Genomic DNA, 15442 nt, shown 5'->3' with positions numbered 1-15442 from the left:
TAGATACAGACTATTGTCATGGTTTTGTTTAAAGCAAGGAAAAAAAGGCAAAAAAAAAGTAGAGGGTGTCTAGGTCAGCAAAGTCATCAGTAGTTGATGGATGCACTTACAGATATTAGAGAGAAAAAAGGAAAATAGGCAGAACATAATACCCAATGAGATTCTCTATGTTGAGGATAGAAAAAAGGCCTCAAGATACACAGCAACTCTATCTTGTTCAGAGCTGAAGGTTTTCTAGTTTTACGTATGCATGTCAAGGACACATTTTACCCTAGAAGTGCAGCTTGATACGTCATCACAATAGTCATTCCTAGACATTGGTAAAATTGGAAATACTCATTCTACCAAATACATCTTCTGAGAACAGCCCCCACTGGTAAAAACTACAATCTCTGGGTGAGAACTAGGAGGTAAGGGAGATAGAACTGATGTTCCAAACAATGCTAATCACTACTAGCAGTTGTGTGGTGACCTCTAGGTAGGCAGGAAATGCAATGTTTATGTTGTAAGAAACAGCCAATTTAACAGCTTCCTATAACCCAAAACAGTGGCCTTGCTCCCTCTCCCCGACAGCCCTGGTTGCACACTCTAGCTGCTTCTACTGTTGCAGCTCTTGAGACTGCAAGGAGAAGGGTCGCATCTGTGAGCTGCCGTGGGACATAAGAGGGGCATGGCTGCCTCCTGAAACCCATGTTAAGCTTCTCCCACTGCACGCTCAGTCAGACTGTGGGAAGCCCTAAGCAGATTCTGCTTACTCAACTGGAATCAGGCATAGGTGGGCTTTAGTAACACTGTACCACAGGGACCAGAATCAGCATTTCGCATTTCAGGCAACAGTTTGTGAAGCAAGATTGAATACTACATCAGTCTTAACTGGTCGTAGCAAACTCTTTGACTCCAGTGAACTCTCTGCTCTCCACAGGGGGGCAGATGAAGAGAAAAGATACAGGCTCTAGGGCTAACAAGATCAGTTTGGCAGGTGAAATGAAGACTGAACTGGTGAGCTATGTGCTGGTCTGTAAGGGCTCACAGGGCTGGCAGACTGAAGATGACAGCTGATATACTTAGAGAATAGGAAAACATCACAAGTTTGCATGAACAGAACAAGAGACAGTTCAAAAGCTACAATAAGTAAATAGCCTAAAACCAGAAGGTAATCTCTTTTCTCTTCTTAAACTGTGGATTTGTTGAAGGAATTGGATTCACATTCCCTAATTTCTTAAAAGTCAATTACTTGTGATGTTCGATGCCCCTATCACCAACATTCGTCTTTTCCAAGTACTGAAGCCCTCAGCTTACAGATTAACATCGACACTTCCCAAATTCAAAGAAACTTACTGTTGCACTGCTTCCTCCCTCCCTCCACTCTCCCACTGCAAACTCACAACACTTCTTTTAGTTTAGAAGTCTGTCATACTTGGATATCATTCTTAGTTTTGAACTAACCCTGCAAATGCCCAGAGTCATTAATGAAAATATAAAAGCAGCCCATCAACATAACTAGAAGCACAGAAGTACTACAAGTAGCACACAGGCACTTGAAGCCATCCCCAGGCTGAATCACTATATCAAAGTTTCACTTAATGGGATCACAGCCAAGGAAACCCCACGCCACCTACAAATCAGTTAGTCAAAAAATTAAAGAGGGAAAGGGAAAAATTGTCTCTCATTAAATACGACATTCTCCTTACCTTCTACTTGCTCCACTAATAATACACAGCATCGTAGAAAATGTCTGCTTTAACATTTAGGAGTTGTTTCCCTGATCCCTGAAGTGGCGCATCAGCTACACAGTAACCTGCAGCTGACTGTGGAATAGAGATAAAACAGAAGCACTTCTGACTGAAGTCCACATTCAGAAATAGCTAAAAAGAACCAGTATTTGTAAAGCATACTGAGAAGCCTCCTTGATTTCACAGGTCATTATTATAGGCATTTCTGCAGTGCCTAGAGACCCCAGATGAGACAAGATACCCCTCAGAGCCAAACACCATGCACACTCTAGTCCCCATCCACCGAATACTTCAATCAAAATCAGAGGCATGACACAGACAAAGCACCAGCAAAGGCCTTCGCCACTACCCACCACAGAAAACAGCTGGAGAATCTGTCCCACAGAGGGGAATGGGAACAGGCAGCAAACATGGTGCTGCATTTATTATCCTCAAGCAGCCCAACGAAGCCAATGTCTTCAAGTTTTCAGGGACATGCTGTAGTGCTTTTGGTCAATCAATTTTACATACATACACATGCAAAAGACAAAAGTTTGGTAGAAAATTTATTCTAAATCTCAGTTTTCTATTGATACAACAGTTTTAACTGGTCCTAATTATCATCATTCTATGGTTAGAAAAACTGAGCCAAAGAGCAAGAACTTCACTTCTAGTGAACAGCAACAGGCTTCTGAAGTCCAAGACTTCAGAAGAAAGGGGAAAAATGACACACCCACTCCAATCACTTCCTTTTAATCCATAAAACAGACATTTTTTCAGATTGAGCACTATCTGCTTGCCAGAAGATCATCTTGATTATAGCCATAGGCATGGGACTAGTCTATTCTAACTGTTCAAAATATAATTTTTGAAGTAAATGCAGCTTCTGAAATACAGTCTCCCAACACAAGGTTTCACCTCCATCAGACATTTCAGCATCAAATGCAGAGGCTGGTTAGCTAGTACAGCAGAGGACAGAATTGAGTTTGAAACGCGAATACCTAAGCTCAAGTGTCAATGGAGTAGCTGGATTCAGCTGAGCAGTGCTCACTTCAGATGCAGTCTGATCCCTCTCTGTACTCCTCCGAGCATACCGACTAGATCTCCAACAAATCTAATAGGAGTTCAGACACCTAGCTTAGATATAGACACTTAAATTGCCCTCATCAGCAAGCTCAATTCCACCCATGGTAACTGAGGAGAAGACAGACTCCACTCTGCCCCAGGCCACTCTTTTCCAGACTCTTTTAATGAAATCCCTTCCCTCCCTAGCACACCTCTGCACTGAGGGAAAGCTTGAGAGGTTGATAACACAACAAACACCCTTCAGACATTAAGGCTATTATAATCCCACACTCTTTTGTGATTGTGACACATTCCACTTCCAGTGCTCAGCAATTATGTTATTTTTCAAAATGGGAAAGAAAAAAGTTCCCACTTCTAGAGAGAAAGGTAGACTACAGCAACTTCTAATCAGTTTTGTCAGAAGTGTCCTACGAACACATGTGGCAGACTAATGAAATTATTGTTATAACTCATCTGAGATGTACTGTTTGCAGAACCTGCAGTGCCAGCAGTGGAGCATTAAATACTTCCCCATTTTAAATGCTAAATTTGCTCTATAATACATTTTGTAATCCTTCTAATCACAATGCTGTTTTCTTTACCAGGCAATTCTATACTTTTCCTTCCCCATCAAGGTAGCTGTGTCATTAAAATACTGCTTTATTTTTAAAGCAATCACTATGAAACCCTTAAAGTAGCTTCAAAGTGAAAGCAGAGGGTTTGGATGGCTTTGTGAAGCAGCTTCACAATGAGGCAAGCAGCAGAACAGGCACTGTTAAGTACATTATGCATCCACACGGTGTGTGGAATTGCTTTTTCCTTTAAAAGCCGCTCCATCTTTTTATCTATATTTCTTTTTCCCCAAAGAGAAGTTCTTTTAAATAATGTGTCTGTGTCTACATGTGTCTATAGTATTAGACATCCCACTTATTTCTAGAGTACTACCATGGCTTTTTACTGCTTGTTTGCTAATATGTACTGCAATTGCTGCTCCTTTTCACACTTGTGTAATGGAAAAGAACACAAATTTCACATTGATAGCTTTCACAGGACAACAGGAGCCAGATCAGACTACATTTCCCTCCTTATGCTCCCTCAGCTGCCTCTTTGTAACCATCTGCTTTCGCCTGCCCTATACGAGGACTGCATTCGCTCCCTGCAGCAGAAACCACCACTTTGCTGTGCATTTGTGCAGCCCCCCGCACACCACAGGGTCACAGACTGCACTGCTTCCCAGGGGCCAACGCTTTGCCGTCCTTCACATGCATTCACTGTGCGCATGCTGCCACTGGAAGTGGTTTTGTCATTGATTTTTAGGTGAAAGTCCAACTGTAAAAAGCCTGACAAACAGAAATTTCTCTTCCTATTATCACCTGATGGACTGAAGTTGTAGATAGAGCCTGCTTGTACAGATGAATTCCATACAGGATCCCTTCAAATAGTTTGGAAGGTCAATCAATAGTAGTCTTTGTGAGTAAACTTCATCTGTTCTACTTATACACATCTAAAGAGCTAAGTATTAGTCTGAGCTAATTATTTTGACTTCCTATGGGGAGAAAGAAGAGAAGCAATTGGAAAATAATCCCACCTTGTGATGGGGGGTGAAGGAGAAGGAAATTAATAATGCTCCTTTGCAGATGCCCTTCTTTTCCCCTCACCATCGTGGGCAGAGCACAACAAACTCAGACAAGATCTCCCACTTACGTGCAGCTGCTGTCAGGGCAGATGATATTTCAGAATTGCCAGGCACGCAGTCAGGGCAAACAGGATGAACAGGAGAAGCCTTTTATGCTGAATGTAGAAACCTCACTGCAAAAATGTGGGCCTTCATATTACACTATTTATAACAAGAATGGATGATATAGCAATGGAGAAAAACATGGTAGAGAGCAAGAATACATTCGGATTCTGGATCAGGCATTTGTCCTCCTATGATACACTGGCTTACAGGACCCCACCAGAGAGATGTTTCTTGTTTTCCTGGCTCGTGACAGTGTAAATTCTGAACCAAGCAGCTATATTCTGCACTACAGGTAGGGTCACTCCAGCACTTCATTCACACCAGTAAAACCCCAGAGTGATAAACAAAACATCAGCCTCAGCTGCTTGAAATGTACAGGGTCACCCAGCACTCATGCTTAACCGCTCCGGATAGGTTTGTTCACTGCATGGTTCTGAAACTTCAGACTTCAGCCAGAGGTCACAATCATGAGTGATAGGCTGAGAGAGGAAGAGATACATACACATCAAATGTTTCAGCCCCCAATCTAGACACCTGAAAGCAAGACAACATGCATACTTCTAAATGAAAAACATGAAAGAAAAAGTCTATTGAAAATTAAGATAGAAGTGAGCACACTAATTATTGTGTATTTCTAATAATCACAGAATGAGACATTAGAAAGGCAGGTTGCCCTAAAGTGTAATTATTTCAGCTAATATTAACATTTACCAAATAATTTTAAATCCACTTCAGACATACTGTACACTCAGATTCTGTACCTATTTTTGGTAGTCATAAAAAAGGTCTAATATAATAAGTGGTGTTTTGTCACTACTGCAGTCAAAGAGTGGGGAGAGGAAAAAAAAAAAGAAAAAATTAAAAAAAAAAAATCACACATCATATTTATTGGTTTTTATTGTGGTGATCTGATGTGGACATTGGTAATCTGCTAACTATTTCTCCACAAAAATCAACTAAGAAAAGCAAACTTTCTGGCAGTAAAGTAACATTTCACCATCCAGGGTCTGCACGTCCACCGAGATATGAGTAGAGGTCTGCAATTCAAACACCTTCCAACCCTGCCACACAATTTTAAAGCAAAACCTGGAGGAGTGGAACAGCCCAGCTGGCGTTATTCTGAACCTTCATTTCAACAAACAGGTGAAACTTTGGTAACTTCAGCCATCCAATCTGGGTTCACATATCCTGTGGCCACCAAAAGTTTCACAAGAAGGGGACAGTTGGAAGACAAAGCAAAATGGTAACACCTCATTGCCCCAGTTCAGTAGCCACTGGTGTTTCTCAACCAGTGGCAAAAAAAAAAAAAAAAAGGGGGGGGGGGGGAGGTCAGGTGGAAAGGGGCAAGAGTGAATAAAATGGGCTTGGCATACCAAGCAGCTATGCTGACGGGACATACACATTCATTATACTCATAACCAGGACCACTGCTTAGCAAATACCATCTTTCTCATCTAACACATTTTCATTTTCTAAGCTTGACAAAAAGGATAAACACTGTGAAGCAGAAGCCACTGATGAAAAAACCTGAAGACCTCATCTAGAAAATTACTTTTTCTATTCTCTCTTTAGTGAACAGTACCAGGACTTTTTTTTTTTTTTTTTTTAAATAACTGACAAAACACTTTTATATTTCTGGGAAGAACTCTAGAACATCCTTGTTACTCAGAAGCCTTATATTTCTAAGAAGAATTTATAACACCCTCACTCTCTTGTCCTTGGACATTTCATCACGCACTTGACACACACACCAAATACTTCCCAAGGAGAGCACAACTCCCCAGGAATCCAGAGGAGCTGCTTCCACCCCAGTCAGCCCTGAACTGGGCCCAGTAGGCAGAGATAAATTCTCATCCTCTTGTTACGGAGTTCAGTCAGCCCTTCAGTGTTGTTTGATGTCATTTTGAGAAAAACGTTGTTTGTTTTGGTTTTTTTTTTTAAGAAAGCAAAAGCAGCCAAAAGAATGAATTACCTACACCGCAAGAAGTATAGTCTACTGGTGTCTATATATCATTTATCAACAGAATTCAAGGCAAAAAAGCTTCTCATTTCTTTCACCAGTTTCTTCTCATAGTTTTCATAAACATTTTGTTAATTTGTCTCTGAGATAAAAAAACTGCCATTGCTAACACATGATAAAAAGTCTAACTTTAGCAGTTGCCTTTAAAAAGCCTTTATTATTTGCTACTGCTGCTACCACATAATGAGACAAAGTGTGTCACCAGATATGCACACCTTATTTAGGAATCAAAACTCCCTGCATAAATAATAATCTTCTAATAAGTGACAGACCAGATTTGGGTCTCATGCTCACAATGAACAGGGCTTTATGAGTACAACATGTGGGAAGCCTTGATAAAAGTTAATACTTCTGCAGGAGATGATTTTTCTGAATCTTGTTAGGAAAGTCACCTTCTGTTAAAAGCTTCTACTCAGAGAAGTACAGGACTTCAAAAGTATAGTAAAACTTTTAATTTTTTTTTAACAGAACTCTACTTTGTAACTCCAAAGTCCTGACTCATTGTGTTTATCTAGAGATAACTATGATATTAAAACCAAACAGACCAGAGAGCCAGAAGTAGAATTTTAATGAAAAAATAAGAATTCCAGAAAACACACCCAACAGAGTTAGATATAGAAGTGATAAAGAAATAATATATATTTTAAAAATGTAAATTAAAAGCCCTCCTTGCTTTCTCCAATGAAGTCTTCTGCTCTGTAAAAGTGTCCACCCAACTGCCTGAATATTTTTTAAATACAATGAATACTGAAAAATAAACTACTGACCAAGAAAGTGTGTATATTGATATACATACGCACTTTAAAATAAATATGTAAACCAAAAAAGCTAAGTATTTTTACATTTCATATAGTTTCCTTAATTTGTATTATATCCTGTACATTACCAGAGTCTCACTGGATTATGCACATCAGTTTAAATATGAATAATCTTGGCCTTTTCTGGACTTGCTCACATTCATAACAAGGTGGTTCCTTAGGGAACCAGCTGAGGGAGACTAAGATCATCTGTTCTGTTTTCCGTTAAAACTCTACCTCAGTCTATAAAAATTAGATTCCTTACTCATCAGGAACTTCTAAATGAGTGATCCTTCACTCATGCTACACTTTCTGCTGTCTACATGCCAAATATAGGAACAAACACTTGTACCCCCCTATTTACATTATAATAGCTGCATAAAAAGGAACTTTAAATCTATCTGTAGCCCATGAGTTACTACTGTTCTGCAAGTTCATAGCTGAGAACAGAAAAAGAAGGACACACTTCATTAGAAAAGAGATTTTGTTTGTTTCTTTGGACAGCAAAACCTTAAAGCAACCAGGGGTTTAAAGTGCTGGAATTGGTCCCGATGAAGACAAATTAGAAAGCTGAAAGCAGAGAAGATGGTCTAATAAGGCATCTAAAATTGCATTCAATACGTTGCATTGCTTTGTGAAATACAAGTCTCACTACTGTGGATATGAGGTATGTGTTAATATCATTTGAGTACACAGGGTTGCAAAGAAACCTTTTTAAAAACAACTGAGCAATGAGAAAATATAAAACAAATGGCTCTCCCCACAATATTTTATTTACAATACTTTCCTCTATTCCCACTCATCTTTCCACTGTACAGATATGATGGCATGGATTAAGTTTCATAATGACAGCTTAATTCAAGTCTTAAAGCCACACAAGTTACAAACCCAACTCTATATTCATATTTTAGAGGATAAAGCAACACAATTTTTAAATTTAAGGCAGAGCAAGCCAGAAAAGACAGACCACCTCAGGCTGTAACATATGAATCCAGATGAAAAACATCAGCAAGTTAATATACCACATAAAAAACAAAGTTGCTAACACACAGCAATACATTCAGAAAAAGTCCACTTCATTAGCTTGATACTATTATGCCAAGCTTATTCCATCAAGCAAATGTTTAGTTTTGTTTGGTGGTTGGTTTGTTTTTATATCTGAAGCATGCCCAACTTTCTAAATAAAGCTACTGCAATCAAATGTACGAAATCAATAGTTATTTTACTACTTTGAGAACACTACACTTCCCCTCTTCCCCAGCTATCGCCAGCAGGGACAGCCTTGGAAACAGTTCTCTATTCATCAATCCAGTAAGGACTGCTCAAACACTGGAAACAGGCTCCATTACATTAAAACACCGATATATTTCATCCTGATTTTCCACTAGGATGAGTCCTTTGCAAGCAAAGACAAGCTTGATCTGCCCATGTTCCATGTCAACTACACGAGCCCATTCTCCATTGGAAGCCCCGTTGCACCATTTAGCTTCTTCACTTCCAACCTTGTAAGATCCTCTATGAGCTTAACACACCTCCTCAGCTTTCCATACAGGGCAGATTTTCAACTGGTGATGTTGAAACATGGGCAGGGTTAGCTTGCCTTTGGCTGCAAAATCTGGGTAAATGCATTATTAGCTAAACTTTGTCTCAAAGCCTATCCAAATTTGGTGGTCTTGTTACCAAATTGATGACTCAAAGCAATAAACACAAACCTGTTCTCCAAGGGTTCAAAGAGAAATCAGCAACGTGCTTGATGATTGGCCACAAAAAAAACTGCAAGTAGCAGTGATTTTGATCAATGCAAACTTGTACTGGATCTAGATCAATGACTTAAGACAGAATTAAATGAGTTTAAATTGTACTCATTTTAAACTAGATATTTTAGATAAAAATCAGAATGGAGAACTCATACTGAGCCTTCATTGTCAAGGCTACTGCTCAAAAAATTTAATACTATTTTAGAATAAAAGTGAAATACATTACAACTGTACCCGTATTATTTGTTAGATTTATTGTACTGATAACAGTAGGAAATACTCTTACTTGTTCAGTCATTTAATTAACTGATACTGTCTTTTTTGGACCTTTTTTTTTAAAAAAAAAAAAAAAGGACACATTTTATTTGCTCTATTAATTCCCAGAGTGTCAGATTCAGGAAAAACTCAATTTCCCACTCTGCTGAAATCACCTCCAAAACCCTCGTTCTAGGCCTTTAAAGATCAAGAAGACGGATAAGGCTTTCAAAGATCTCTCCTTTTTTTTTTTTTAGCATTCTCTTATTTTTCATTCTAGTTCTAGTTAAAAATATATCTGACAAATTATTGTCCTGTATCCAAAGCGTCTGAAGCACACACATTCACCTGCACTTGGTAGTCAGGTCTGCTTATGAATGAGAACAGACACTTCATTTGTCTTTAGGAATTCACTTCTGAAGTATGTTTATTCACTGACATACCAGACATGGAAGAAGTGACCTGGTATTCTACCTAAAATTAGTTAACAGTTTAATAAAAACTCCGTCACCCATATAAAAATCCATATATTCATATATCCATAGAACCTTTTTCTTCCTTTACCTGCCCCAAGAAAAAATAAACAACCAAACAAAAAACACTCAAGAAAAACATACTTATTCCCATCCTGGTTGTTATCCAAGTCATTTAGGAAAAAAGTCTCCACAGTGCTTGAGAAAGAGATTGCATTATTTTAATTACCTTCATCTAGAGAAAAATAAAATAGTGCAATGTCCAAGATGTTGAGTCACCATCCCTGGAGGTATTTAGAAAACCTGTAGATGTGGCGCTTAGGGACATGTCTTAGTGGTGGACTTGGCAGTGTAAGTTTAAGGTTGGACTTGATGATCTTATAGGTTTTTTTCCAACCTAAATGATTCTATGTTTGTGGGCTAAAACTCCATGGCAATACCTTGCTTCTGTAACACCCACTTCCTCAGGCTGTTATTTTTGCACCTTTGTATGTCTTTAACAGGATGATAAGTGCTTTTTAAGCAGTAGCCAACACTTCAAGAAGCCTGGATTCTTTAAGACTCACCAAAATAAATAAGAATCCAGTCCTACCTACCTTAGATATTTCTGGCTCCACTTGTCTCTTGGGTGTCTCTTTTGACTCAGGCCCTTTTGGAGTAGTAGCGTTCTTAACAGAGGGCGATTCAACTCCTTCACCTTCAAGTTGCAGATTAATACCTTCCGTGGGGACAGGGTGATCAATACCATTTGGATTCAGATTGCAATGGATAGCTGGGAAAAAATATGAGAAAGAAAACACTGCTTAGGAAAGAAGAAACCAATGTTACAAACATTTATCACAAAGTATTAGGAAGTGCCACATGGTAACCAGAGCTATGTCAGATCACTGCGAAAGAACTGTCTGTACCTTGACGTGGGTTCAGGGTAAGATATTTGAGAAAGAAAAAGGGGCAATCCAGCACTGTGTAAGGCTATTTAGTGCAGGCTACTGTGTTGAACTGCTCTACTGGATTCACTAGTGTCCAACACCCTCAACTTACAGCTTTTACTAGGATAGGACAATATATCGCCATGTATTAATCATTCAGCCATACCTTTTTTCCTAAGCAAGTAAGTTAAAGTTTTTCTATTACATTTTCAATTACTACAACATTCTAGGTCCTAAACAATGTGGGGTAAGCAAGCTGTGCACAGCAAGTTGGTCTCTGCACAGAGTAATGATTTACCCAGCTGATTATCTCTCCTTCAGCACTTTGTACCACTGCAAATTACCACCTACACCACCCTAACAAGCAAGAGGGATGCACTCTCTAGGAGCATATAATGAGGTGTGGACTAATGGCAGCAGAATAAGGAAAGCAGCCAGAGGAAAAAGTAAAACAAATGCAAACCATACCACAGAAATGCACATTTAGAACTATGGCAGTCATTTAATCGCTTTCTGTCCAAAATCTCACAGTTCCAGCACTCACATAGAGAACGGGCTTAACAGCCTTCTTGGCACATGTAGCAATCTTAAAATGTGTGGATCCTGAGGCAACTTCCTCTTCATGTTCCTGGGTAACTGCGCTACTTTTAGTGCTACTCATAATTAATGGTCCCAACTTGCCCTGTACGCAAAAGAACTTTGCTCAGATACCACGGTGCAATGTTTGACAGACCTGAATAGAAACCCAAAACACAATGTAATGTAAAGCCAAAATAAAAGCTGCCCTTTTACTCTTGCTTGGCTTAGAAGCAGAGGGTGGGGAGCAGGGGAAGGACTCAGAACTGCCAGTTTCTACCAGCTACAGATCAGCCCTTGAAATCCTCTCACATGAAACAGGCTCCAGCTGCTGGAGAAGGCAAAGGGTCCTTTGACTACAGCACCTTTTTGAAATCCATTCACCTTAAATCCTAGAGTCTTAATTCAAAACTTGAGCCTAAATTACAGCAATTCCTTGGTGCAGAATTAAAGCAGAGGCCAAAAAGTTGGCCTTCTCTCCTTGGAATTTTTAAAAACATCCGAATATTTGTGAAAGATAAGTGATCTGTCCAAGCACTACAATACCTATATCTGCAAGCTACGGATGGAAACATCTCCTATTTTCAAGTCAAAGGACATTATGAATATAATTCGTTAACAATACTGAGTGATGGAAAGCAGTAAAGAATTGCAACATGTTTTATTACAAGTTGCAGCCATTTTGTATAGAAGAATAGAAAAATATGTCACTGGCCCACAGAAAACTAGTAAATGAAACTAAGAACGGGAAGGGAACTAAATCAATGTGAGTAGCTGTAGGGGATTAGTCCTGGACTTCTTTTACAAATATGTAAAAGAGACAGAGATCCCTCTCCAAATAGACAATTCTTTAGCAGACAGCATAAGAAGAGGAGGAAGCATCACTCCATTACGTCATGTCCAGAGCTGAGCCCTGCAGAGCCTCCTTCTGGAGAAGGAATCAGAAGAGGTAAACGATGCAGAGCTTCTGGAGGTGAGCCAGGGTTTCTACTGGCCACCCCAAGGACCACCCCATGAGAAGGATTTCCAGCTAAAAATCTTTTCTTTCTCAAAAGGGATCCTCCATCTGCTTCGGCCTTGCATAGAGAGCTGTGGTTTTGCTTTAAAAGCACTGAAAACCCTCTGAGAAGTTTTTTGGGAACTCCTGGGTTTCCCCTTCAGGCACCAATTTCTCAAAAAACAAGAACATTTTTTATTTTAATAGGTAAAAAAGCACATAAGGGAAAGGGGTCTGCAGCAGTCTGTGTGACACCTGTTCTCATGTGTCATCTTTCTGCCTCATTTTAGCAGGGCAGGCCTCTGCAATTTCTTCCTGATACCTAGAGAGCTGCTACAGAGCCTCCTTTCCCAAACCATCTCTAAGGAGCTTTTCCCTAAATCTAGCTGCAGCTCTTCTTGCAAGTCTCTTTCTTCCTTGGTTCAGACCAATTCTGTAGGTTGGCTGAAGGCAGTGCAAACCCAAATCCCCTCATTCTGGCATTGCCTCTCACTGGTGAGGAGCGAAAAATAGATGACTGTCTTCAAGGTACTCCTTTCCTCCTACTGGTTTTCCCAGCCACACCACTGATTCAACCCAAATGTAAATACTTAAATCCTAATAACATTAGCAGAGGCATTTCCTAACTTTTGACTCCTTTATTTCTAGGTGTACCCCATACCAACCTCTTCCTGGATTTTGCTTTTGTCACAGCTATAAGACTACAATGGAACTGAACTTGAACACAGCTGCTGCTTGATTCTTCCCTTGCAGGACCTCTTTCTGTGTCAGAGAAAATGAAAAATCCTTGTTACTTCTGCAGTGAAGCTAACATGCTCTGACTGTATGGCCATTATGGGGAGGTATCCAAAACCTGTCAAGCTGTTATGACAAAGGGAGTCTTTGGGTCTTTTAAGCTCCCATGGAAGGTTTCAGAGATATATGATTTTGTGGTTTATATCTACATCAGTGCGTCTTAAGGCAAAAAAAATAATCTTTTTCTCTCCTAGATCGTACCCACCTATCATTATCTGCCTTCTCTAGATTGTATTTACCTACCTGAAAGAAACAAGCAATTACTAATGACTACTTTGCTTAACCCCCAGACCACAGAAGAGATGGATGTGATCCACCAAGACAGATTTCTTCACAGCCCAATGAGGACGGAAACTGTTGTGTTAGTAGCCAAACTAATTCCCTCCTTCACAAAAAGTGAGAGATATCCTAACCAACCTGTAAAAGTACTCTCAGAACACCCTGCTCCAGCAAGGGCTGGAAATTAGCAGTGAAAGACACTCAGTATGGAATGTGGTCCATAAAAATCCCTCCAACTGTCTTCTGCAAGGATCTTGTCTAGCTGAATAGGAAGGCTCCTGCATGTACCTTTGAACCACTAACACACCTTACCACCATCCAGAAACAGGCAGAAACCCCCTTCCAGTGTTTGCTACAGAGAAATCACAAAGCACAGTGGAACTTAACACTGCCTGGAAGAATACTGCCAGCAGCAAGCTTCCTGTGGATTGCAACTCCACCCTCCCAGTGCCCCCAAACAATACAGATTAGGGAGGAAGGTGGTAGGAGGTGGACAAGGAAAGCCTTCTGGATTACAGTATTGATTTGCCATGCATTACAGGGAGGAAGTGATCCAGATTTCTGATAACACAGTAGCATAAGCATCACCTGGATGGCTTAAAAAAGAAATAAATCACATGACAATATGCTGCTTGACTCTTAGCCCATCATTCTTTCAAGAATAATGAATGTTAGTGCTGTTTCAGCAATGCTTTATATTGGGCTCCTTCGGGACACAAAAGAGAAAAAATTGAAGAGGCTGCTAGCAATTACATACTTGCCCATTACCTTTTTACTGAAAAAGAGGTGACTGGTTAAAAGAAACACAGGCTGCCTCAGGAAAGACTTTTCCAAAGTTGCTGATATTGGGGCGGAGGGAAGACAACTTTTTTTATTTCCTAAGGGTAGAAGGAGAAGGGAAGAGTTCATCTCTGTCCTTCACCCCCATCACAGTCTTGGCTTACCATACACCTGGATTGAATCTGCTTCTTAAGGAAGACACAACTAGAACAAGAGCCTCAGCATGGGGAGAATTATGTAGGGCAGGAGGAAAAAAAGCAGAGGTGAGGATAAGTATCTCAGTCACTTCGCAAAGCTAATCCCTCTTTGTCATGGGCCATCTTCAGGTAGCCAGCTTTACTGTTTTCCTCTAGTGTGGCATCCAACTTCAAGATTTGTTAAAAGCAGGGAAAGAAGTCAATGTTTGGTCAATAATAACATATTCTCTTCTTATATGTTCTGGTTTGAGTCAGTGGCAGGGGTTTTTCTGGTAACAGGGGAGAGGGCTACAGCGGTGGCCCCCTGTGAGAAGCTTCTCGAAGCTCCCCCAGCTCCAAGTGGGACCCACCTTTGCACAAAGGCTGGACCAATTAGCTGTACCTCTGCGATAATGTATTTAAGAAGAGAAACCTGGGAGAAATTGTGGGAGTTTGTAAGGAGAAGTTGTGAGGAGAACATCTGTGCAAACACTGTGGTCAGTGGAAGAAAAGAGAAGGGAGGAGGTGTGCCAGAGCAGAGACTCCCCTGTATCCTGTGGTGTGACGGCAGGGCCGCCCCTCCCTGCCACCCATGGGGGTCACTGGTGGAGCAGATACCGATTTGCAGCCTGTGGGGGCCCCACACCAGGTGACTGCACCCGAACAAGGCTGAGACTCTGTAGGAAGAAGCCCCCGCTGTTGTAGCTCGTGCCGAGACGACTGCAACACATGGGGGTGACCCACACACCCATGGGAGGGACTCATGTTGGAGTTAGTTTGTGGAGGACTGTCTCCTGTGAGAGGGGGACCAGGCTGGAACAGAGCAGAAATGCCAGAAGTTCCCCACCGGCCCAAAGTGGAAGAAGTGGCAGGATTGACCGCACCCCCTATTCCCTGCCCCCTGCACCACTGCAGGGGGGAGGTAGAGAAATCTGGAGCAAAGCTAAGCCTGGGAAGAAGGGAGGGATGGGGGAAGGTGTTTTCAAGATGTGGTAATGCTTCTCACGGTCCTACTCTGTTAAGTGTCGTTGTTGTTGTTAGTGTCTGTATTAAATTTTATGTTCTTTTTTTTCTTCCCCTAACGAGTCTG

At 40.7% G+C, this 15442-nt stretch overlaps 1 protein-coding gene across 2 annotated transcripts in view; it reads right to left on the bottom strand.

Moving 5' to 3' along the window:
* SAMD12 (sterile alpha motif domain containing 12) overlaps positions 1 to 15442 on the bottom strand; it is a 176453-nt gene that overhangs the window by 146413 nt on the left and 14598 nt on the right. For both annotated transcript variants that reach the window (XM_074850858.1, XM_074850936.1), the window contains exon 2: positions 10417 to 10592. In XM_074850858.1, the coding sequence (XP_074706959.1) occupies positions 10417 to 10592 (176 nt within the window). The remainder of the gene's footprint in view (positions 1 to 10416; positions 10593 to 15442) is intronic.

Source organism: Strix aluco, chromosome 1, assembly GCF_031877795.1.
Source record: "Strix aluco isolate bStrAlu1 chromosome 1, bStrAlu1.hap1, whole genome shotgun sequence".
Lineage (NCBI taxonomy): Eukaryota > Metazoa > Chordata > Aves > Strigiformes > Strigidae > Strix > Strix aluco.
Note: the sequence above shows the minus strand (reverse complement) of the source record. Positions and strands in the feature narration are given on the sequence as shown.